At 36.6% G+C, this 23,352-nt stretch overlaps 1 protein-coding gene across 2 annotated transcripts in view; it reads left to right on the top strand.

Annotated features, from left to right (window-relative positions):
• LOC102233260 (stromal interaction molecule 1-like) overlaps nucleotides 1–23,352 on the top strand; it is a 36,572-nt gene that overhangs the window by 3,001 nt on the left and 10,219 nt on the right. For both annotated transcript variants that reach the window (XM_014471892.2, XM_005807483.2), the window contains exons 3-8: nucleotides 3,394–3,524; nucleotides 6,403–6,517; nucleotides 8,150–8,261; nucleotides 9,069–9,184; nucleotides 15,244–15,421; nucleotides 20,428–20,605. In XM_014471892.2, the coding sequence (XP_014327378.1) occupies nucleotides 3,394–3,524; nucleotides 6,403–6,517; nucleotides 8,150–8,261; nucleotides 9,069–9,184; nucleotides 15,244–15,421; nucleotides 20,428–20,605 (830 nt within the window). The remainder of the gene's footprint in view (nucleotides 1–3,393; nucleotides 3,525–6,402; nucleotides 6,518–8,149; nucleotides 8,262–9,068; nucleotides 9,185–15,243; nucleotides 15,422–20,427; nucleotides 20,606–23,352) is intronic.

Genomic DNA, 23,352 nt, shown 5'->3' with positions numbered 1-23,352 from the left:
TCAGCTTTTGTTGAAACATGTTGATTTCAAAGACATAAAACTTTGTTTTGCATACTTTGATACTTTGTGTTTATTCAAATCAGAAGCTTTTTAAGCAGAATTATGAGAAACAAATTTACAAACAATCAGAATTAGGGACTTTTTAGAGCTCTTGTCTCAGGTAAATATAAACTTAAGGGGAAGTTAGGTTTATTTTGAGCAAGGTGACAGCATAATGTTGCAAGGTCCTTTCAAAAGATTTTAAAAGTAACGGTCATCAGGGAAAAGAAAATTTTGTGTTCAAACTCACACCATAGTATAGACTACCCCAAATTGTACAAAAGTAGAATTATGTAATATCATAAAACTGCAGTATTGCAATGAAGAAATCAGAAGCATATTGTCATTGCTGAAGCTGAATCGGTGCTGTGTGTGTAACTAAACCATCAATTCTCACTGACAAGGCCTCTCTCCTCATTGACCCTAACCTTCCCATCCTTGTTCAAGGGTTTTTGGGAAATGCTACTAACATGCTTCTTAAAAGTACAACTAAACATGAACTAAAATAAGAATTTCCAAATCAAAGATGAAAGCAGCCATTTGCCATGATAAACCTGTATTATTATGTAAACTATACTTGGTGTTATAAAGACTTTTTTGTTCGCTTACAAGTTTTTAAGGTTTTCAGAATTTTCATCCCACTTAAATGTTTTAATCAAACTCATTTTAATGTGCAGTGGTTTATTATATTTACTGTTTATTTACTTAGGAAAAAACATCCATCCTTTTTTCAAGGGCCACAGTTCACAAAGGGAAACCTTTAGAAGTTACAAGATTAACCTGACTCTAAATGGAAAAGCATTTTCTCCCTTGTTATATCAATAATTACTTTTGTTAATGTCTGTTTCTCTAAGCATAACCAGGCCTGATTCCTACTAGTAGAATCAATACATCTCTGAGATAGAATGTGCCTGTCAACATAAAGTTGGAAACAATATCTCAAAAACAGAACATCCTCTCCTGATCAAAACAAATTCAGCAACAGGTGAAAAACTATATTGATATATTGTCAATTGTTTGTCTAAAATAATCTTACAAAGCCATTTCTAAAGCTTAGAGCTCCAGTTAACCACAGTGAGAAAAAAGTTAAGAAAATATGCAATAGTGGTGAACCTTTCCAGGTGTGGCCAGCCATTGCGAAACAGTGCTTCCTTAAGGAGAGAAAAACATAAAATACTGCATATTAGGGCTGCAGAATTGGCATTGGCGCAGTATTACTGACTTTGCATCAATGTCAACAGAATCGATTGGACTGCAGTATAAACTAGCATTGCTATGCATTCATCGAGGGATGTACGACATGGCATAATATTTGTATCCCGATGTCTATTGTGATAGTTGGTGGTACCAGGTGTATGTACAGTATATGTATTTATATATGTATTTACCGCCACATATCACACGTCCCTAGATGTTTCACAGAACAACTCAGTGAAAAGTGACAATTAAAAAAAAATATATTGAGGGAGAGAGAAGTAGGTCAGCTATGCTAGCTTGACTTTAACAATTTTAACATGTAGGTGTGCTGTGGAACTCTGTGTTTCGTTTCAGTTAAAAAAAAAAAAAAAAAAAGGTGACCCACACACTAACTCTGACAGATCATCAGTTTAAATTAGCTAATCAACCACTGCATTCAGACAATCACTTATTAATAATCGCAAAATAAACACTAAGCCTGAGAGCATAGCACTGCAATGGACTGAATGTTCTGCTCTTTGGAAGGGAAATGTTTGTGTGTTTTTGCTGCTGAATTCTGATTTATAAGTGGAGCTGTTGTCAGTCAGTTTCTATAGCAACAGGTTTGAGAGTCAAAGGAAAAATATGAATGTCTTTGAGTTACTCTTCAACAGTTTTTCTGCATTATTTTTCCCTTTGCTGCACTAAATGAATAATACCTACATGTCCAGGTTTCATTTTGTTAATGGAATTGTTCTGCCGCAGCAGCGTGGTTATGGATGCCGTGTAAAAGAATAGTCTCCTTATTACAGTAGTTTCCTTATGTAAACAATAACATGCAACGTGTCCACAGGGTCAGGTTAGTTTGGTTAACTATTTATTTCCTTCAGTAAATAAAATCACTATTTGGAAACAGCATTTTTGTATTTACTTAGGTTTTCTTCCACTAATGTTAAAAATTATTTCATGTGAAGCATTTAAGTAATCAAAAAAAAGTAAGAACAACAGAAATCTTGAAGTGCACTGCACTGTACTATAATGCCATTATGATGATGCAAAAATGTTCTCCATAATTGAACACTTTGTAATGTGCATTGCCATAATAACGACTCCCGAGAGTCTTTGTGAAAGAGCCAAAATGTATTTTTTTCTCTTCTTTCCTTCTCAGATAGATGGTTCAAGATTTCTAATAACACAAAAAGAACTACAAAGACACAGAGGGTAGAGGGGCTAATCCTAGATTTATGAAAATTATCCAATGGAAATTAAAAACCTCTGTCCACAGAAACCTTTCACTTGATGCCTTTAATCTTTATTTTTATGGATAAACTCGATTATTAAAGTCCCAAACTTTTAAACGACGGCTATTTTAGATCTGACAGTGATCCGTTTGCAGCTATTTCTGGCCGATGCATTCAGACAATACTTGGGTTCTTTGTAGCACAGAGACTTTGACTGAAATGCCTTGTATAAACAATACTTTCTCTGCAGCCAAGGAATTTAGTCCTTAGTTATTTTAGCAGACTAGAGCCTCTTTGGGGAAGTTTCTGGCATTTTTCCAAAGTTAAAAAAATATTAAAACTGGTAGAATTATGTATTGTTTTAAAACGAAGAGATGGGATACACTATAAATGGTGTGCAAAACATTTTTTTATATTCGGCTTGTCTGGGTACTAATCTATAATTTAGAATGTAATTTAAAATAATTTATTTCAGTACTTCTATTCAGTGGCAAAAAGTAAGTAAAAGAAAAAGTGCATATGGATACATCAAACATATTTTTTTGTTAATCTTGAGCTAATTCAAAGTTAAGTGTTAGGAAAAAGTGTGGGAAAAAAAATGGTGCACAAGTAAATGAGATAACCGCAGACGTTTGAGGGTTTATAAGAAAACCTGTTTAAGAGCCTTAAGTAGTTTTTCTTTACCACTATGGATGATGGCTGTTTCTGCAGAGCCTCTGCATGTAAGTGTGTATAAGACATGGAGTATTATTGTCACATTCCTTGCGTTAAACTACTCCTGAACCAGATACTCTACACACTTTATCTGGGTGCCTGGATTGCTCCTCAGGGGTCAAAGGTTCTCTTTTCAGATGAAAGTATAGGTCTCAGAGCCTGGAGGAAGAGTGCAACCCAATGTCCAATGAGTCCAATGTTGAATCTTCTTTTTTTTTTTCAGATTTTTGTCGTATCGATGAACAACTATGCAAAGACGACAACGCCGTTCTCACCTTTGAGGCCATCTGTAGTATCCATAAGCAGATGGATGATGATGCAAACGGCAATGTAGACGTAGTAGAGACTGATGGCGTAAGTACTCAGTACTGCAAAATCTTACCACTCTTTTTTTTTTTTTTTTGTCTAGCTTCTAGTGCAAATATTTTAGCACACTTAGACTAACTTAGAAGTAACTTTTCAGCAAGATTGTTTTCATTTGTAACAAGGGGAAGATGTCTTATTTCACTTATTATAAGCTCAAGCCTTGACTAGGCTCAAGCTCACTTATTATGAGTGAAATAATCTGCAAAGGGAACATTCTTTTTTAAAAATCAATATTAAGGAAGCTGGATTTTAAGAACAGGTTGTAGATATTGATCATATTGCTCGAAGTGAATTTATTTTCTGTTGCACAATCACTTATAATCACCACACAGTCATGAAATCTTTCTACATCATTTTATCAAGAAGGAAACAGCATCAGGGCTTATTACTGTCTTTTACCTCTGTTGACTTCACTGCAGTGGGAGTGCTATGTGGGGCTCATTTTAAAAAGCGTGTCGGTGGTTCAGTGGATGGTTTGGCCTACAGTCTAGTGAACATTCATTAGTGAGGCTGTGTAAACCAGTCAGTCAAGTGGTAACTACCATTCTAGTGGGTTTTAAAGTGGTTGTGCTTATAAGTTGGTGAAATAAAATAATCAGTTTTAGATCCAATTTTCTTAGCAGAAAAACAATTTTTGGAGTAAAATTGAAGTCACAGTAAAATTAACCCGACGTTACATGACTGGATCAAAGTAAAGCAAATGAATGCTTTGAATTTAGTTGTTATAAAGCAAAAATGTATTAGCAGTAAATAAGTAACATACACTTTCTAGTCATCTTATTTAGTGCGTTTTGCTAGTATTGAGTTACTAACTGCACCAGAACGTGTTGGAAACATTCCTGAAATATTTTGCTCCACATTGTCATGATGGCACCATGCAGTTGCTGCAGATTTGTTTCCAGTGCCGTCATGATGGCAGCTTCCTGCTTCTCTGCATCCCCAAGAGGCTCTGTTACATTGGTATCTGGTGGCTGCAGAGACACAGGAGTACAGTCATCTTCAACAGTTAGTTTGAGGTGATTGAGCTGTGTGACGTTATGCATTCTAGTGAAATGTGTGTCAGAAAACTGGAACACATTTGTAAGAGAACGGAGGGACAGGAGAATGTCCCATACCATTAGATTTCAGTTGTATTGCACTTATGTGGTGCTTCAGAAAAAAACAACTGACTTACTTCTCTTCCATTAGGTGATACCAAAAACTCTCAACAATTGTGTTCATGGAGATTGTAATACTAAATAGGAAATTATGGTTGGCAGTGCAAACTGCATGGCTGTCCTGTCAGTGCAATATGCACAGAAGAAGAAAAAGCGAAACTTATTGGATCAGTGCAGGATGCCAGGAGACTGCAAGAAGAATACTGTTGTTGGGTACAGAGGAAGACTAGTCTCAAGCTTCTTATTGTAGGCATGTATGATTGTTTTAGTCGTTCGGAAAAAGATCAGGTGACAATAATAGAGATGCAACACAGGATTGTGGGGGTGCTTTGCTCATAGGCCTGTCACGATAGCAAATTTTGCTCAACGATTAACTGTCTCAAAAATTATTGCGATAAACGATAATATTTTTTGAAGACCTTTTTACACTGATTTAATGGAAATGACGTAATAATGCATGCGATTTCTTGCCAAAGATATATACACTTTATTTTCAAAAGAACACTAAACACTGAAACTGATAAACAAAATAAACAAAACAACCAAAAACAAAAATAAAATGGATTCTCAGTCTCTATTAATAAAAAACTCACTTGGAAAAAAAAAACTAAACAACATAAAGCCAAAGTGGAAATAAATACTGCATTCAACCAAAAGAGTGCAGATTATGAAGTCTGTATATTATGTTGCCCTTCAGTAATAATTAGATTTAAATAGAGAAAATGGGCACATCTGACTACCTGATGCAATAATTCACACTACATGATTTTTTGCTGCTATTTTTCCCCCTATGACAATCTTAAAACGTTGGTCTTTCTAAGATTGTGTGGTGTGTTACCTCAGATCTAAATCAGGGGTTTTCCCCAACTGGGAGCCTGTTGAATGTGACAGGTAGCCAATCAGAAAGCGGATTCTAATCGTGTTTTCTGAGGGGAAATTACAGAGGGGAATCCCAAACAGCTGACACCGCCTGAAGTCCAGCACATTGCAGATGATATGTGGAAACAACATTAATGTTTATTCAACATGCAAAGAATATAGAAATGACAAAGGGAGGAGTTGGAGCGAAATTGGTACCGCAGTTGATAAACCCGGTAACTTTTCAGCTGTTCTTCGTTAACATGACGTAAATAGGTTCTAATGATTTTCATTCAGTCAGGACTTTACGCTGACACTAGCCACATGCATTGCAGGTAGATTGTAGTAAAGCATTGATTAATACCTGGTTTTAAAATTAGTTCACTGAACTTGTAGCCATTATTTTGTTCCCATTGTTGGACACCACACGGCAGGAACGAACCCGATCGAACCGTTATACCTAGGATTTCTGTCGGCTAATGTGTGGTCTGTCAGGTTTTGAAAATGGGCCGACAATCGAGCTCGTGTGCGCTGGGCATTACACCAAGTAAAATGAGGAAGGGAGGGTCAGTGGAGAGAGCTGGAGTTGAGCCTTTTTCCATTCGGTGTCATCAACAGAAAGAGAAAAAGGCCGGAAGAGACGATAGTGCAGATAATTAAAATGACGTCGATAGTTTTAATTTATCGTACGATTAATTGATTTACCGTTTATCGCGACAGGCCTATTTGCTCACATTTTTATATCGGTGCGACCCTGACTTGTGCTTTTATTTCACTCAGTCTTAAGAGTGCATTTATGTTGTAAAATGTCTCTATTTGTAATGGCTTCAAGAATCCTTGTCATCCTGCAGTTCCTCCGAGAAGATCTTAACTACCATGACCCCAAAGCCAAGCATAACAGTTTCCATGGTGATGACCAGTTCATCAGTGTGGAGGACTTGTGGAATGCCTGGAAGGGATCTAAAGGTACTGCTTTAAGACTGTGCTTCAAATGTTTGTGGATTTTTTTTCGGTTTTTGTTTTTGTTGCTGTTGTTCTTTGGAGTTGTACTCAACTTAAGAACCAAAAACATTCTTTATGTGTTATGTTCTTTTCCTCCTAGAATGCTCGCCGTTCACTTAATTTGTATGTTTCCCTTGGAATAATCCTCAGGACCATCTGTCCTTAGATGAAACTTGTGTATCATGATTCAGGATGGGGTCAGTGTACAGAAGAGAGACTAGGGGAAAAAAAATCTGTTTTATTTATTATTGTCTCTATGTGACCTTTAAAACAGTTTTTTATCAGTACTTGTGTTTCCATTGACCATAAAATTCCACAAGTTGGAATCTGAAAATAAATTCACTTAGTGGAAACCTGCCAATTTTCAGAACGCTAGTATGGGGTAGAATATTTTAGCTTTATCAAAATTGGTGTGTTTTGCAAAACTGCCAAGGAAAGACTTTTTTTCACATCGCACTAATCACAAGAGTTTGTATCCAGAGCTCCACCAGCTTTGCAGTTTATCAAAAGTTGGGTTTGTCATTTGAAAGTTTTGAATCAATAGTTCATCTGTAAAATCCCTGACTACAGTTTAACAAAAACGCCACTCCCAAGTATAAGGTACTTGTCACTACTTTACAGTAAGATACCCACATCTTGTCTGATGGCGGATTGATGAGTGCTAGCGCCATGGCTGGATCATGAATATACCTCATGTAATGCTTCACATCCATCACTGCCATGATTTTTAATGAACAAACTTATTAATGTGTAATTTTAATTGCATGTCTTATTCAATAGAAATACCTCAATTGCAAAATTGTGTTTCTTCAAACATTAGCAGAATATTGACAAAGTTTTGCATACATTTGTTGTAGAAACACAGCTAAAGAAATGGCATTTAGGAACGTTCCTTAACAACCTAACAGATTCACAGCTAAGCTCACACACCCTGGTGAAGCATCTCACTCTCCTAATGAAGCACCAGAGCAGTTGATTAGATTCATGTGGGCTAAGGAATGGTGGTCTTATCAGCTGCAGATAGTGGCAGAGTGGACATCATTGACTCTGTCAGCACAAAATCCACTTCCACTCTCTCCTCTTTGAGATTATCAGTTTGGCTTCTCTGTCTGGTACAGAGAGCTCTGCTGTATCTTGTACTCATGTAGCTCAGAGCCCCCTTTTCTTTGCTTGTAGTGCTCACTTGCCCTGCATTGCAGTTTCTAGAAAATGCTCTGGAGCTTTTGGGCTGGGTTTTTTTTTCTTTAACTGTAATGTGTCAGCCTAGACAGCAGGTGCTTTTGATTCTGTGTAGAAGTTGCAAGGAAAATTTGACAATTTTTGATTATCCTGGACTGGCCATCATATTATATTCTCCTTACTATCCATAGTCACCCATGATACATGATTTTTTTCGTGTTCTCATAGTATTGCATCATTTAAAAAAATTCCCCAAAGCTTCCAACTCAGACATCAATAAATATTTTCTTGGCTGAAGATTCTCTGTATGTGTTTTCAATTCTTGGTTGCAGGAATGTCTTTTGTCTTTACACTCTAATTTTATAAAATACAGGACCAGTTGAACAACTTCATCTGACTCATTGTTTTTATTTTCAGTGTATAATTGGACAGTAGATGAAGTGGTGGAATGGCTCATCAACTATGTAGAATTACCTCAGTATGTGGATGCATTTCGCAAGATGGCTTTCAATGGAAGTATTATGCCAAGGTAAGACTAGAGGAGGCCAGCTGAGTCAAGCTTACGTCACGAAGATTAGATTTCAGACTCAACAGAGATTTGTGTCCTAAAGACTTGAAACTTGACTTGGTCTCAGAAGTTCAACACTTTTATTTATCGACAGCTTGCCTTGGTCATTGTGTTTTCACCTATACCTGAAATTTGAACATCTTTACTGTGTAGACTCAACAACAAAGGCCTTATAATGTGGATTTAGAAAACGGGTTCAGTTACTGAAAATTCTCAAGCTTAGAGTGAAGAGAAGAAAAGCTTCCAAACAATATTAAATGCCACATATAGTTGAGTAGACATGATAAAGAATTTTTTTCTAGTTTTTCTTTTTTGTCTCTATAATGACTGTTTGGTTGATTCATTCAGAAATGAAACATTACCAAGTTTTAAAATATTTCTACTGATTTTCTTTGAGGATAAATGCCTATTTATATGTCCAATTGGGTAAATATAACGTTTCATCAGTTTTCAAAATAGACGTTTAGTGTTCATGTAGTCGTAGAAACCAAGTGTATAGGTTTGGAATCTTAATTTGGAGCGATACAGGGTTAGAGACACAGCAATTGTTATGAATTTGATCCAAAAATATTCATTTCAAATGTTAGAGACTGGAGACTAGACTTGTAAAAAATGACTTGTAAACCACTGATTACTTAACAATCATTGCTTTAAAAAAGGATGAGCTTGGAAGTACGGTAGAATCACTTGACAGTTGAAAATGGATAACGCCTTTTGCTTCCTTCTTCCTATTTCCTGTACAGTGAAGATGTGTCTGCTCTCTCTCAGGCTGGCTGTGAAGAATACCACTCTGACGGTCTCCATTCTGAAGATTCTGGACCGCAGCCATGTGCAGAAACTACAGCTCAAAGCTTTGGACACGGTGCTTTTTGGACCACCTCTCAGTATGTAGTTGTTTTCTTGTCATCTGTTTTAATATGTACTTTTAACTATTGTACTTTTCGGACTATAAGCCGCTACTTTTTTCCCCACGCTTTGAACCATGGGGCTTATAGCCCGGTGCAGCTTTCCTGTGGATTTTTCTTCAACCACCAGGTGGCTCTTTAGCAGGAAGTGAGTCATTGTAAGTCAGAATTGGAAATCAAAGAAGAAAATGCTAATTTTCAATTAGAACAAGCACATGCTAGCAGCAGGCACGAGTGAGAAATGTTTTCAAACTCATACCCCCTCATCATAGAAACAACACAAAGAAGTTCATATGATGCAGCTTTTAAATTGAGGGCTAAAGATCTGATAGTACAGGAGGGAAATAGAGCCACTAAGCTCAGTATAAACAAATCCATTTTTCGGCATTGAAGACGGAGGGCTACGTCCTTAATAGCAGATTTATTAAGTATGAAAACCGAGAGCGGTGGAGATACCAGCAGCTTATATTCTGGTGAGGCGTTTCCAGTTTTTTTCAAAACATTTGTAGGTGCAGCTTATAGTGAGGTGCTCTCTATAGTCCGGAAAGTACGGTAGTCAAAGATCATTTTTCAAATACTTGGGGGGGCTGGGGGTGGAGGGATGGAGGAAGGTTTATGAGCACTCTATTGGGACAATCTACAAAAATCATGTGACCAGCTCAATGTGGCTTTATAAACTTTAGACTTTTATTAAGAACTTTCCAGCATTACAAACATGATTGCACATTTTTTCCTGCTTTAAACAGCTTCTTATCTTCAAGATATGTTTGATTTTATGTGCTTCAACCATGTATTCATAAGCCATTCTTATCATTTATTCTCTTGCACCACCCATCTTTTGAAATGTGATACCCTTTGTATGAGTTTCAGGGTGTGATGAATCACACTGTGTCTGTGCTCCAGATGACTCTCATTGACAAACACAATTCTCATCCCCTTTCTCTTCCTCTCTGGTGTCACTCTACTTCTGCATTCACAAACTAAAACCGTTCAGGTTGCTATTCCTTTTGAATAGGGCGTGCTTCGAGCTATTATAGCTTAAAGCTATTATACCTATTATAATATAATAAAAACTGCAAACAAATCCTTGGTAGATTTCCAGTGCAAGTTGGAAAATTAGAAATCTATTTTTATAATGTTAAATGATTAAGCTAAGAAAAAAAGTGAAATATCATTTAGGACAGTACCTTTGGATTATATAATGACTATTGGAGCTCATCTAATCCCTAATGAACTTTAAGAAGATTTAATGAGCCTTCCAAGAAAGCAGGCATCAGCCCTGGACAAAGCTTGAACAGGAACTCTGTGTGTAATGGTCTGTTTCTGGCATGTGTTATTGTGGTTGTGTTCCCACCCCCTTAACACCTTAAGGAAGACATTAGCAAGGACTGTCTGTCTTTGACAGCCTGTCAAAGCAAGTAGCTTCCACAAATAGTAAAGCTGACAGACTAGCTCTAGCTAGCAGCAGCATTATAAGACATATTTAACAAAAGGTTGTGGCTAAATGGCTGGACTATTATGTAACTGCTAGGTAATGATTAACCTAAACAAATCTGGGGCTGGTTGTTTTCACTCGTGTTGCCAGTTAAGCATGATTTGTGCATTAATGGCTTTTTAGATAGGGCTTACTTGTGTTGTTGATTGCATGTAATGGCAGATTACTTAGATTAGACAGAGTAGTATGAACATCTGTCAAAGACATGTACCAGCTGAGAAACTGATCCAAGTCAGCCACAAAGCTCCACGTCTGTACAGAGTATCGTCATTGAGTACCTACTCTTTTCCTCTCTGATGTGAGCAGGTTTGTAATTCATGATAGGTACAGAAAGGGGGCAGGGAAGCATGGTTATTGAAAGTTGCCAGTTGATTAAAGTGTCCAGGCCCCGTTACAGTTCATAAACAGATTATTTCTGTGGTGACTTTAACAGTGATATGAAGGAAGTCAAAGGAAGTGTTGCCTGACAAGCAGTAGTGGTTGTCTTAGGTTGCATTCACACAGCAGGTCTTGATGCTCAATTGTAAATTTATTTTTCTTTTTTGCTGAAATCCGATGTGGTTTATTTTGTGATCATTCAGAGTACTGGTTAAATGCAATCAGACTTCTGTGTGAAAGGTCTATGACTCTATGTTTGGTTCTGGTTCTGGGGATATAGAGCAGACCAGAACCAGAAGACCTGACTGGTCTGGAGGGTTGTACAACAACAACAACAACAGATCTTTAATGTATTTTGGTGCTAAGCTATTCAGTAATTTATAAAACAGACACATTTTAAAGTTCTCTGAGCTCCAGGGAGCCAGTGTAAATACTTTAGAACTTTGGTGATGTGCTCCATCTTCCTGGTTTTAGTGAGAACCAGAGCAACAGCGTTCTGGATCAGATGACGCTGCCTTGTTGAGAATTTATTTAGGCAGAGCTGTGAATACACCGCTGCAGTAATCAGTGTGATTAAAGATAAACGTGTGGATGAGTTTCTCTCGATCTTGCTGGTACATCAGTCCTGGGAAACTCTTTAGGTGATAGAAGGCTGACATTATGCTTATTTTTATGTCTTTCAAGGTTCAGATCTGTGTCCATCACTACACCCAGATTTCAAGCCTGTTCACTAGTTTCCAGCTATAACAGCTGAAGCTGCATGCTGACTCTCCATGGAAGGGAAATACAAGTAGTGATCCTATCTGACTGCGATTGCAGTTAAATATTATCTCCTTCATTTGGCTCAGACAGAGGAAATAAACAGTGACAGCTGGAGCTAATTACCGTGACTAAACATGCAGGAGATTCACTTGAAGAGGGCAGTTATTGATTCAACATAGTCTGGTGACATCTGCAGATGCATTGTATTGGCAGTAGACTCATAAAAGGTCAAATCTAGGTTTTGCACCAAAAATTGTAAATTAATGCTGCAATGGTGTACACAATATGTATATCGTGAAGAACTGCTTGGACTGCAGTCAGTGTTGGCTAATGATTTAAGTAGTAGTATGTGTCCAGGCTTTTTCTTCCTGTTGCAATGATATTGTGGTGATGTAATGATATTGAGGCTGGATAAAATGCTTAGGAAATGTTCACATAGAAAAAACCCCCCACTGTAAAATAAGCGTTTTTTTATGGCATAACATTTGTGCTCACAGCAAATATTAATGCATCATAATCTATTTGTTCACTTCTTGCTGACACTATTGTGACTTTACTTAATCTCAGATTGTAATTGATTCATAGACCTATACCTAAAAGTGCCCCCAATGCAAGGACTGTTTTCTCTGGGTGAGAAAAATTTCATATTATTCACATGGGCTTGGTTGAGCTTCCACGTTGTCTAAAGATGATGATGATGGGTGGGTGCATTTTTTTTGTATTGCCTATACTTGGTAAGGACAGCCATGTGCAATATCTTCCTGTTTTCTCTACTTATTTGTTTGTAGAAAAATCAATCCACTTTTTGTTCAAAGACATAACAGGCTTTAAGATGAAATAGTAACACAAGCCCATTGGCATACAAAAGGGGAAAGTCCACACCCAGTTTAAGGCTATTTGATAGGAGGAATTTTATATCATTTTAAATTCATGAGCTTCTACCCTGGCCTTTGCCTTCCTGGGCAGTTCTGCTCAACTCTTATTTCCCTTCATTGCTCCATCTGGGATTTAAACCATTGATTCCTCTGGTAGAATTTCAACCATCCCAATCAGTGAATAGAAGAAGTTGTGAATGATGAGGAAGATTTTTTGCACTATTTTATAATTGTAGTCTGCCTGCAGTTGGCAGTGGAGGAAGTGAACATTCAGTCAGTGTTTGCCACTCTTCCAAATATCGAAATGACATCAAACGTTCGGCTCGGCACTTCTCTCTTTGCAGTGGAGGATGGTTGTTGACAGTGCAGACAATTTTCAGTAAGACTCATACCGTGGCCTAGCATAACGTTTGGCATCACAGCCAAACATTAGCAGTTGGTTCAAGTTTCAAACTTCAACAGAGTCCACGCCTCCAGGAAGCAATTCCTTCTGAAGAGCTGAGACTCCAGACCCTTTTATGAAGATTTCACCAGGCTAATAAGCTTCTGCGCTCGGTTGCAGCACACATCATTTGTTGTCTAGTCTCCAGAATTACAAGCAGGTATAAAAACATTGAGTCTCAGTTTTAAAGGTTTTACTGCTTCATGTGGAACTTTAATGGACTTTATCAATCTTTAATAGATTAACCTCCTAAACACTTTTGAGGAAGGGTCTTCTTTTTTAAATCTCACACAATACGATGTGTACATTCATCCAAAACCATATGTTTCCTTGAGAGACCAAACAAAAGTATGTTTCTCATAATCTATTTTTATTCTGGCCTTTACTTGTGGACTTTCCTAGTCTTTCGTCTTGCTCCAGGAAGTAAATAATCATAATTAACTTTAATGCCCTTAATCAGGTTTTACCAGGGAAAAAAAGCTTGCCTCAACTTGTAGCATTCAATAGACATTTTTTGTGGATGGCTTTGTGACTGTTGCGTGGGTGAGGATCTAACCAGCCCACTTGTGTGTCTGGTAGAAGATTGATATAAACTTAATTTGAATATTTTCACAAAAAGCAACATTAACTTCTTAAGCTGGCATTAGTTCTGATTGTTTTGGCTCTTTATATTAGCAGGATTGTTACACATTCATTGATTAAATAAATTTTAGCTTTGACCCATAGCTCATTAAATATACCCACAAAAGTTTTCTGCTGAATGCAAGCGTTGGTTCCCGGACTTAAGTAGCCTGTGTTATCCGCGGTTGACACTGCTGGGTTATTTTTTCTTTTCTTTTTAATTTAGCCCCCGTCACTGCAACCTAAATATGTGACGCTGACCCCATTTGTGTCAATCCACAACACTTGTTGCACTTTGACTTTGAAATGTTCTTTACACCACATCCTTGTGAAGCTTGCACGTTGTTCAAAAGCCTTAACTTATGATGCAGACTTTTTTGCACCTCAGCAGCTGCATCTCAATAAAGTATGACTGAAAAAGTTGACTTTATTCAAAAGTGAAACTGTTTTATACAATATGTAAACACAAAGTGATTAATTCGTCTTTGTTTTGATGATTACAGTTTACAACTAATAAAAAATCAAAATTTTTATTTTTATTTTGTCTGACAGTTTTGGTGTCACATTAAATCATTTTCATAAAGAAATGTGGGCCTACTGAAAATTATCTTTATATATGCCGTCCATAGCCGATGAAGGCTTCTTGCAGGAATTACTGCATAAAATGTGCAGGACCTCATATTGACTATTCATGATTTTTCTTCCATTTAACTTTCTTTTAATATAGCAATGAGCTTTTGTGACTTCCCCTCTTGATAGTGTTATGTCAGCCATGACAAAACATAGCATGCATAAAACCAATTAAAAATTTCTATTTTTAATTGGTTTTATGTAATTACATTTTCTGACCAAATACATTTAGTTTTACAGTCATAATTAACAGAATAACTGAAATCAGCACTTTATATCTGTAATTTTTTTTTTTTGCAATGAAGAGTTTTGGTGTTTTTATTTCCTGTCCTGATAAAATAATTGAGTAACATTCAAATATTTTGAAGCGAACTTTGCTTTTGAAAATGACTGTGTTATTCAAGTCTGTCTCAATAAGCAATTAAGCAATTAACTGCATGATAAATTAAGTAGAGTTTGATAACTTCCATTCTGATGATTCATATTTTTTTAAGGGCTATATTGTTTACAGAGACTTTATAATCCATTTTATTTGCAATTTTGGTTGTGTTTAGTTTTTATTTCTGTTTCTTATTGTTTTTGGTTGTCGTGTTTCATTTTGGAGTTTAAAATATCTTCCAGTTTAAATGTTCTTTCCAAAATTTAAGTTTATTGGTCTTCAAAAGAGCAAATGTGCAATATTATGCCATTTCCAATATATTACTTGAAAATTGTTCCAAAACAACAATGTTATCACTCATCAGAATAATTACTGAGACAATTTATTGTCCAGCAAAATTGGTTATAGTGACAAGCCTAGACTAAAATGAACCTTGTTTTGTTCTCTTTCCCTCAGTGAATCGACACAACCACCTGAAAGATTTCATGCTGGTGGTGTCGATAGTGATCGGAATGGGGGGCTGCTGGTTTGCCTACATCCAGAATCGTTACTCAAAGGACCACATGAAGAAAATGATGAAGGACTTGGAGGGCCTCCAGCGGGCTGAGCAGAGTTTGCATGACCTACAGCAGAAGTAAGGGCTCTTCCCACCGTCCTCACTGCAAACTGTTGAATGATGCAAGGACTTTGCCCTGTATGACTGGAGGTTTATATTGTGTTAGATTAGAGGTCAGTATTTATTATTTATCTGTCATGGTTGACTGTTAAGCACACAAGATATTAGGAAATAATGAAACGTAACCTTCTCTTTAAATTGGATAAATAAAATTAACAACTTCACCATGTGGATTATAAATCCATGGAAAAACTAGGTCACAATGCAGTCAGCATTACTGGAAATAACTTCCCACATACTGGTTCTATTGAGCTTTGAGGTGAAATGGTAACTCTTGAGATTGTGATTAAAAGTAGTAATTATAACCTGCTGGTCAAAATCCTTCTGGTTTCTGGTAAGAAAAAGAAGGTAAAGAAAACATCTACTTTCTTCTTGGAGTAACATCTGCTGTTAATCAGTCTGAGGGACAAAAAGCTGCAGTACATAACTTCTATAAAACAAATCCAGTTGTACCACCATGCAGTGAGAGTATGAGACAGATAATCTGTCTTCCTTGAGCTACTGCTGCCTTCTGAAGAAATGCACCGCTCCTGTTCAGAAACAGTCGATCAACGCCAGGACAAGTGCTTTAGTGCTGTCAATCAACCTTGTGAACACGGTGCTAAATGTGCTAATGATGGAAAAGCAACTCGGGCACAGGCATGATTGACAGCACTAAGACTGGCTCTTGGCTCTGATTGGTTGTTAAAAGTTAGCACTGGGAGGAAGCAAAGGAGCTCGATTTGTTTATTTATTTTTATTCCACAGATGATCTGTTTCACATTATACTGTCACAACAGAATGATTATAAAGGTTAAATACTGCACCTTTAAAGCAGGACCAGGGGGGTGTCTACCAGAAAATCAGAAATCTAAACAGATCTTTGCTTCTTCATCACAAGGTCTCTTAAATACAAAGCTGCAGTTATTTATAGCACACTCAGATAATAGGATATTTTATAAACAGTGTGAAAATCTATACAAGGACGCTGGCCTTGTCCAAGTTTTTCTTTCGAGGTAAACATAGTTGCCTTGTTTCCATCTCAAATTCAGTTTTTCTTGGGTCGCTTGCTCTAAACCTCTGTTCATGTGATCTGAAGAAGGCATGAGGTTGGCACATGACTCTGATTCTTTTATGTTGTGTTTTAGTTCATTCCATGATAAAGTTACTAATTTGAGCAAAATAGCACTTGGATAATTGGCAAGAGGAACTTAAGGTTTCAAGATCTAGCAAAGATGTTGTAAAACGTATCCATCTTTTTGGATCTGGTAATTCTCTGAATTGTCTGGAGGAATTCTGAGAATGTGCTTCAAAGCTTGCGCTTGATCTTCCTATACCTTAAAAGGATACGTGGTCATTTCCTACCCAGGTCAAGCCTTTTTTTTTTGTTTTCCTAGATTTTCCATCTCTAATTTTAGATGCCTAATTTGACATGGCTGTCAGTGCAGTAGTAGTCGAAGGTTTATGAAACGAACAAAGTCTTAGATTAATATTGTGCTTTGTTCCTCTTACTACAAATGCTTTGAAACTTTAAAAGAAGAGACCAAAAGGTTTGGCCAAATATTTGGTCTCAGTCTGCTCAGAAAGAGTGGTGGAAAAAGAAACTTTAAAGAAAGTCAGATGAAGTTTGATCTGCGGTTTGCTGTAAAGCAAGTAAAAAACAGCAAACATGTGACAGGATGGTCCGGTCAGACGAGACACAAACCAAATATTTGGGCCTATAAAAGTAGTGCTGTGTGTTGCAGAACACACTGCACATGAAGCATGGTGGAGGCAGCATCATGTGGTCATCAGAATGTTTTTTTGTTTGTTTTTTTTATCATTGAAATGAAAGGTTATAGTTGAGTACAATTAGGAATCTGTGTCAAGATTTGAGTATTGTTCAGATGCATTTTCATCTTAGTCTTAGTCTGAGCTGGATTCATTATTCACAAATCGCAAATCTGATAGAAACACACCTAAAAAAAAAAAAGAAATAAGACACTCAGGACACACAATTCACTTTTTTCCTAAATTTTTGGCTTTTATTTATTTATGTTGAATTTATTTTATCCATTATAATTGCTTGTTTTTTTAGACTACTGCAGCCCTTTGAGATAATAAAATACAAAGGACATTAAAAATGAAATATAATATTACTTCTTAGAGGAGCTGATGACAAATGCCGTTTTCTTTTTTCTTTTTCTTTTTTTAAGAAATGCGGTACTCGGCTACAATCTTCCATGCAAACTTTGTATTGGTCTATTACACCAAACATTTTCAAACTTAAGGCACATGACTTAATATTTTGTTGAAACAACACAAATGTGCAATAATTTATGCATAAGAAGTTTATGCATTGTGGCGTTTAAGTGGTAGAATTATTATGTAAAAAAAAAATCATTTTAAAGGCATTAGATTTGATTAGCTGATTTCACTAGAAACCTTAATTTAACTCTGCATGTGGTAATCACAAGACATTGTTTTTTAAGCCTTTCAGTCAGGAACATGAACAGGTTTTGGTAAATTAGCCAATTGATGGCAGATTGGCCATCAATCTGCCAAGAGAGCCACATGCTTCTGCTAGGAGGGGAGGTCATCTGGGTCACACTGTGCTCCTCTAATAGACCGGCCATTAGTTTTGAGCACTGCTAATGCTGTTTTCTCCTTCCAGTTAAACACTTCTTCCTCAGGCAGATTGTAAATCATGCTGTCATGCTAACTAACCAAATGATCAAAAGCTAATATTTTAACTACTGATCAAAACAAAGAGCAATTTATAAAATGCTATCCACCCAGGTGGTGTACTCTTGGCTGATTTTCCTACTTTTTAAAAAAAATCATTTTGTAATCATATTGCTTCACAGCAGCAGAAGTATTTGCATTTGGTTGATATCAGTCGAGGTTTGTCTGTGGCGAAGTTGTGACAGTATTTGAATCTTGTGTGTGTGCGTGGACATACGGATGTTGACAAACGTCTAATTGCTTAAAGCTTGAAATGTGTCTTCATTATGTTGCAGTTTTGGTCAAAACAATTCAAGTAACTCCCTGTGCTGCAACTTTTACAGTTGGGCTGAAACAATTAATTGGCTTAATTGTAATTAATCGATTATTGAAATGATCATCAACTACTTTGGTAATCAATTAGTATTTAAGCCAAAACTGTACAAACAATATATTTTGCATTTACGATAAAAGCAACTCTGTCTGTAAATATGTTTTAGCCAAAACTCCTCAAGTGGCATAGTTTCCTCAAATTTGCTGTAATACAGACTTCAACAGGAACTATTTCCTGCCACAGCCATCTCTGTCTGCAATAACTCTTTGAAGAATTTTGAATTTAATGAGTAATATTTAATTTCCTTTTGAGATCAACAGATCAACTTTTGAATTTGAATTGTTTTAGCTTCACCCACTCCAGATTCACTAAAGGAAAGCTATGTTTTTGCATTTTGGCAATAAAATTTTCATTTTCTTTATTTAAAAAAGGAATTGGACCATCTATTTGCATCTTTCAACTTGTTTCTTGTATTGTACATAAAAAGTTTAAGTGATTAAATATAAAAGCTGTAGAATTTGGCATTTGTTCTATCCGATTAATCGTGAGAATAACAGATTAATTGATTACTAAAATGATCATTGGTTGCAGCCCTACTTTACAGCACAGTATTTTGGCCAAGAGCAAGTAATATTTCGCTCTTCATAACTTGTAGACTTCTGAGAAGCATCTCTTGCTGCGAGTGTTTTTCTGTCCGAGAAGAATGGAGGTATGTCCTCTGTGTGTAGTTGATCCCGGCTGCCAGCTGCTCTCTTTCCATACTTTGCAGCAGATCCTCTGGCGGTATCAAGTAGCCAGGCTCAGACATGACTTCCCTGTCAGGAAACTGGCGGCATCGACAAGAGCAGGATTTCCTGTGTGCCTTAAGACTCCTCTTCTCTGGTGGGAGAGGGCGATAAGCGCAGCTACTGTAGTGCTAATTCACCTACATTTGGATATGAATCAGAATTTGGTTGTGGTGTTGCAGACTCGCATTCTGAATGGAGACAAGTACTGTGTTAGCTGTGAGGGATGCTCATAAGCCAGTTGACAGGCACACTTATGTAAGATGTAAATGTTTCTATATATGCTACCATTTCCTGGTAAGATGAAAAAACTAAATCCAGCTTTGCCCCGTTAGCTCGGCTCTAACTAGGTATAGTTAGGACTGGTGTACAGTAGCAGGAGATTTTCTCTGGATTTTGCAGGTTGTTTGAATAATTGCTAAAGTGTGGTTAAGGTCAGGGTTGAGTTTATTAGCTGGACTGCCAACCAGCCACATTTTCCATAGCTGGTGGTCTGGATCAGCTTTCATTTGTCTGCTGTTCTCTGCTGACTTTGTTCTGTTTTAATGTGACCGGGCAAGACTGCTGCTCCCTAGTGACCAATTTAGGAAATTACACCACTCTTATAAAGAAGATTCAAATAAGAATTTTTTTTAAGACATTACCTTCCGTGATTAATACAACTAGCAAATATTTAATTTTGCAGACCAATTGTGATCAATATTTTGTCAAATTTCTAAAATGATGGTGAGATGCTTTTTAAAAAAATTTTTACAAAATCACTTTTGGCATAAAAATGGTGATTTGCAACTTATTTAAATATTTTGAAAGCAAAAATCTTTTTTTAAGTACTTGCTTAGAGTATATAACAGACATAAAACCTATCTCGTGAATCAAAAAGCACAGGTGTATCTGGAATCACACTGTGCTATTCTGAGGCCACTTACTGTCAGCTGTTGCCATTTCTGGCTCTCCTCTCTCTGACGTCACTTTATTGTGAGCAGCTTAGCAACTGAACGCGCTGCTCTACTTTTCCACGTCAGCCATTGTTTCCGGTGATGCAGGGCTGATTCACTGCTCACATTCCACACCAAGGTGGCACTAGCATGCCGATGACTTGGTTTTTAAGATGAGTTAAATGGAAGTAAAAATTTTTTCCTGTTTGCCCCTGACCTTGCGTTAAGGCTGCAGATTGCCCAGGAGGAGCATCGGACGGTGGAAGTGGAGAAGGTGAACCTGGAGCAGAAGCTGAGAGACGAGATAAACGCTGCAAAGCAAGAAGCTCAGCGACTGAGAGAGCTGCGAGAAGGCTCCGAGAACGAGCTGAGTCGGCAGAAGTATGCAGAAGAAGAGCTGGAACAGGTACAGTCACTTTTATCCATGACGCTCAGGTTAGGTTTAGTTTTACCATATTACAGGTCCAATGCAAGGGACTTGCAAAACTTTTTTTTTTTTACTCACTTGTATTCAGGACAGGTGTTAGTTTCCAGTTCCTGTAGTGTAAACATGATTTATATTCCCTTTTCATTCTTCAACTTAATTTTTTAAATGCATAGCAATGATTAAATAATTTCACATTTCTACTCCCCAAGAGTGAAGGTGACACATACAGAGGCTCATACTTTATCATAGTGACCTTTCTATGTTGATGCCAGATGCAACTCTGATTTAATAAAGTCATTCAGGTAATTAGAAAATCATCTCCAGATGTCCTTTTTGTAGAGCAAAGTTCCCTGGCACACGCTGGCGACCAGCTTCTACATGCTATGTTGTGGCAGGACATGTGGAAAATAATAATAATAATAATACAACTGTACATCTTTTTGTGGCATTAAAAGGAATTTGTAAGAGTATGGTCCTAATTTATCAACAAAAAAAGTAGTAAGTGACCATTTTTATAGCCATTTCTGGATATATCAGTCATGTTCAGGAAGTTAGTTTTCTGAACTAAACGGATTATTTATTTATTTTTTAAAATTTTTTAATTTACAGTGATGATTGACATTGAATCATTTTTGTCTTCCAAGACATGTTATTGTGAAGAAAAAAAAACAGTTCAAGAAGAGGCAAAAGCTCCCTTATATAAAACCTAAATGTTGTAGGAAAATATCCAACACTACAATCCTTCATCAGCAGATCATAAATCTATGAAATATAACCATTAAAAATAAAAAATAAAAACATCTTTAAAAATGAGTGGGAAATTGGATAAAATCTCTAACAATAACTAATATCATGTACTTAAATCACAACTCTTTGAGTACAATTTTAAATAATTTACAGAAGGCCAGTCTTTCACTAAGTTATTCCAAAGTTTGAAAAAAACTGCTTGTCTGATCATCAGAAACATGAAGCATTGAGTTAAGAATAAAACTGCAAATTTGAGTTCAAATAATGAATGAAATGCATTGGTATTTTGTTTTGGAAATGAAACTGCAAATTTGAAAATAATAATGTTCTAAATTGTAAGAATCTTCCTTCCTTAAACAGAGCAGCAGAAGGACAATTAGAATCTAAAGTAAAGTCTGTAAACTCAGCAGTTCTGTACTGTTGTACATTTTAGCATCAATGCAGTTCAAAGTGCTTTACACTATAAAAACATAATGTATGTAGTTACCAATTATGGAACAAGCAACAAATAATATAATCAAGTAAATATACATCAAATACAATAATCAGTGCTCCAGTTATAACATCACCTACACAAATTGGTATAATTGGTATTGATAGAAGTGTTTCGGCTGTTTTGCAGTTTTCTGGACATTTGTTCCGGATTGGTGGAGCATGAAAACTAAATGATGCTTCTCCCTGTTTGGTTCTGGTTCTGAAAGTGTGTGATGACATTTTGATCGGTGCAGTTCTGCAGAACGTTGCACACGACGGTGCGTTTTATTGTCCTTCAGCGTGATGAAACAAGACCTCATTCAGCACTTCTGTTATTTTAAGTCTCATCTTTGGCCAAGTGTGCAGTTCAAGCTCCAAGACGTTACACAACATTAAAAGAGACTTTGTGAGAGAACCCAGGATTCAGGGTTTTGTGTCTTTTACTAATCCTCTGTTGTAATATTGGCTTTTTGGAAATTGACAGATGTTTTCCACGCACTTTTCTCCATTTGTCGAATTGTTTGTGCAAGGTCATCATACCCATGAAAAAATGCAGACCTGGCCACTGACATATTTCCCAAAAACCAGACTGGGAGGGGCTAACGTTTGGTTTGATGAGTCACATATCAAACTCGTCACCCAACTGTTCTTGGCACATTAATTTTAATGTAATAAAATCTTACATTTATTAAAAACCTCTGTTTAATTTCACAAAAATTAGAAAATTGTACAACAGTAAACATTAGTTGTTTCCAGTTGTTGGTGTTGTTGTATTATTGTGCTACATTTATGTCTTAACCAGTGGTGGAGAAAGTACTCATACAATGTACTTAAGTAAAAGTACAAATACACAGACAAAAATTTACTCAAGTAAAAGTCAAAGTACCACATTATTATTTTACTTAAGTAAAAGTAAGAAAGTACAAGCTTTTAAAACTACTTAAGTATTAAAAGTAAAAGTACTTGCCGACCATAATACCTAACGGCTTATATAATGTCATTAAGTGTACCTATCGTATTTAGTTTTAATAAATCAGTAATGTACCATTTTAATGAGCAATGCTGTTACTTGCAAGTTCATGCTAGCTTATAACAATATACAGTAATCGTATTTATTTACTGCAGTCGAGTTCAACAAAAAGCTTGCTAAGATTACATAAAACTTCACTAACACAAATTAATTTAACATCGATAGCGTTTAGCAACTTAACTTACCTCTATATGTTTTTTTAAATTTGATGGTGAATTTTTGAAAGATAGAATTTCATGCTTTCGGGGAAGGCAAAGGCGGCATTGGAATCTCCAGGAAGCGTTTTTTGACCCAGTTATTTCACAGAAATCTTTTAAATAAGGCCATGGGTGGGGCAGGTCTTCTGGAGGATGACTATCCTTGGACTCCATTCTGGGAGTTAATGATTCTGCAGGTCCTGCGTACTGTGCTGTTCTTCTTGAGGGAGGGCCTAATGGTTTTTTCCCGCTTGGGATTGGTTCAGCGGACTGATTCT

This window comes from Xiphophorus maculatus, chromosome 18 (genome assembly GCF_002775205.1).
Source record: "Xiphophorus maculatus strain JP 163 A chromosome 18, X_maculatus-5.0-male, whole genome shotgun sequence".
Classification (NCBI taxonomy): Eukaryota; Metazoa; Chordata; class Actinopteri; order Cyprinodontiformes; family Poeciliidae; genus Xiphophorus; species Xiphophorus maculatus.
This window is presented reverse-complemented; position numbering and strand designations above follow the sequence as displayed.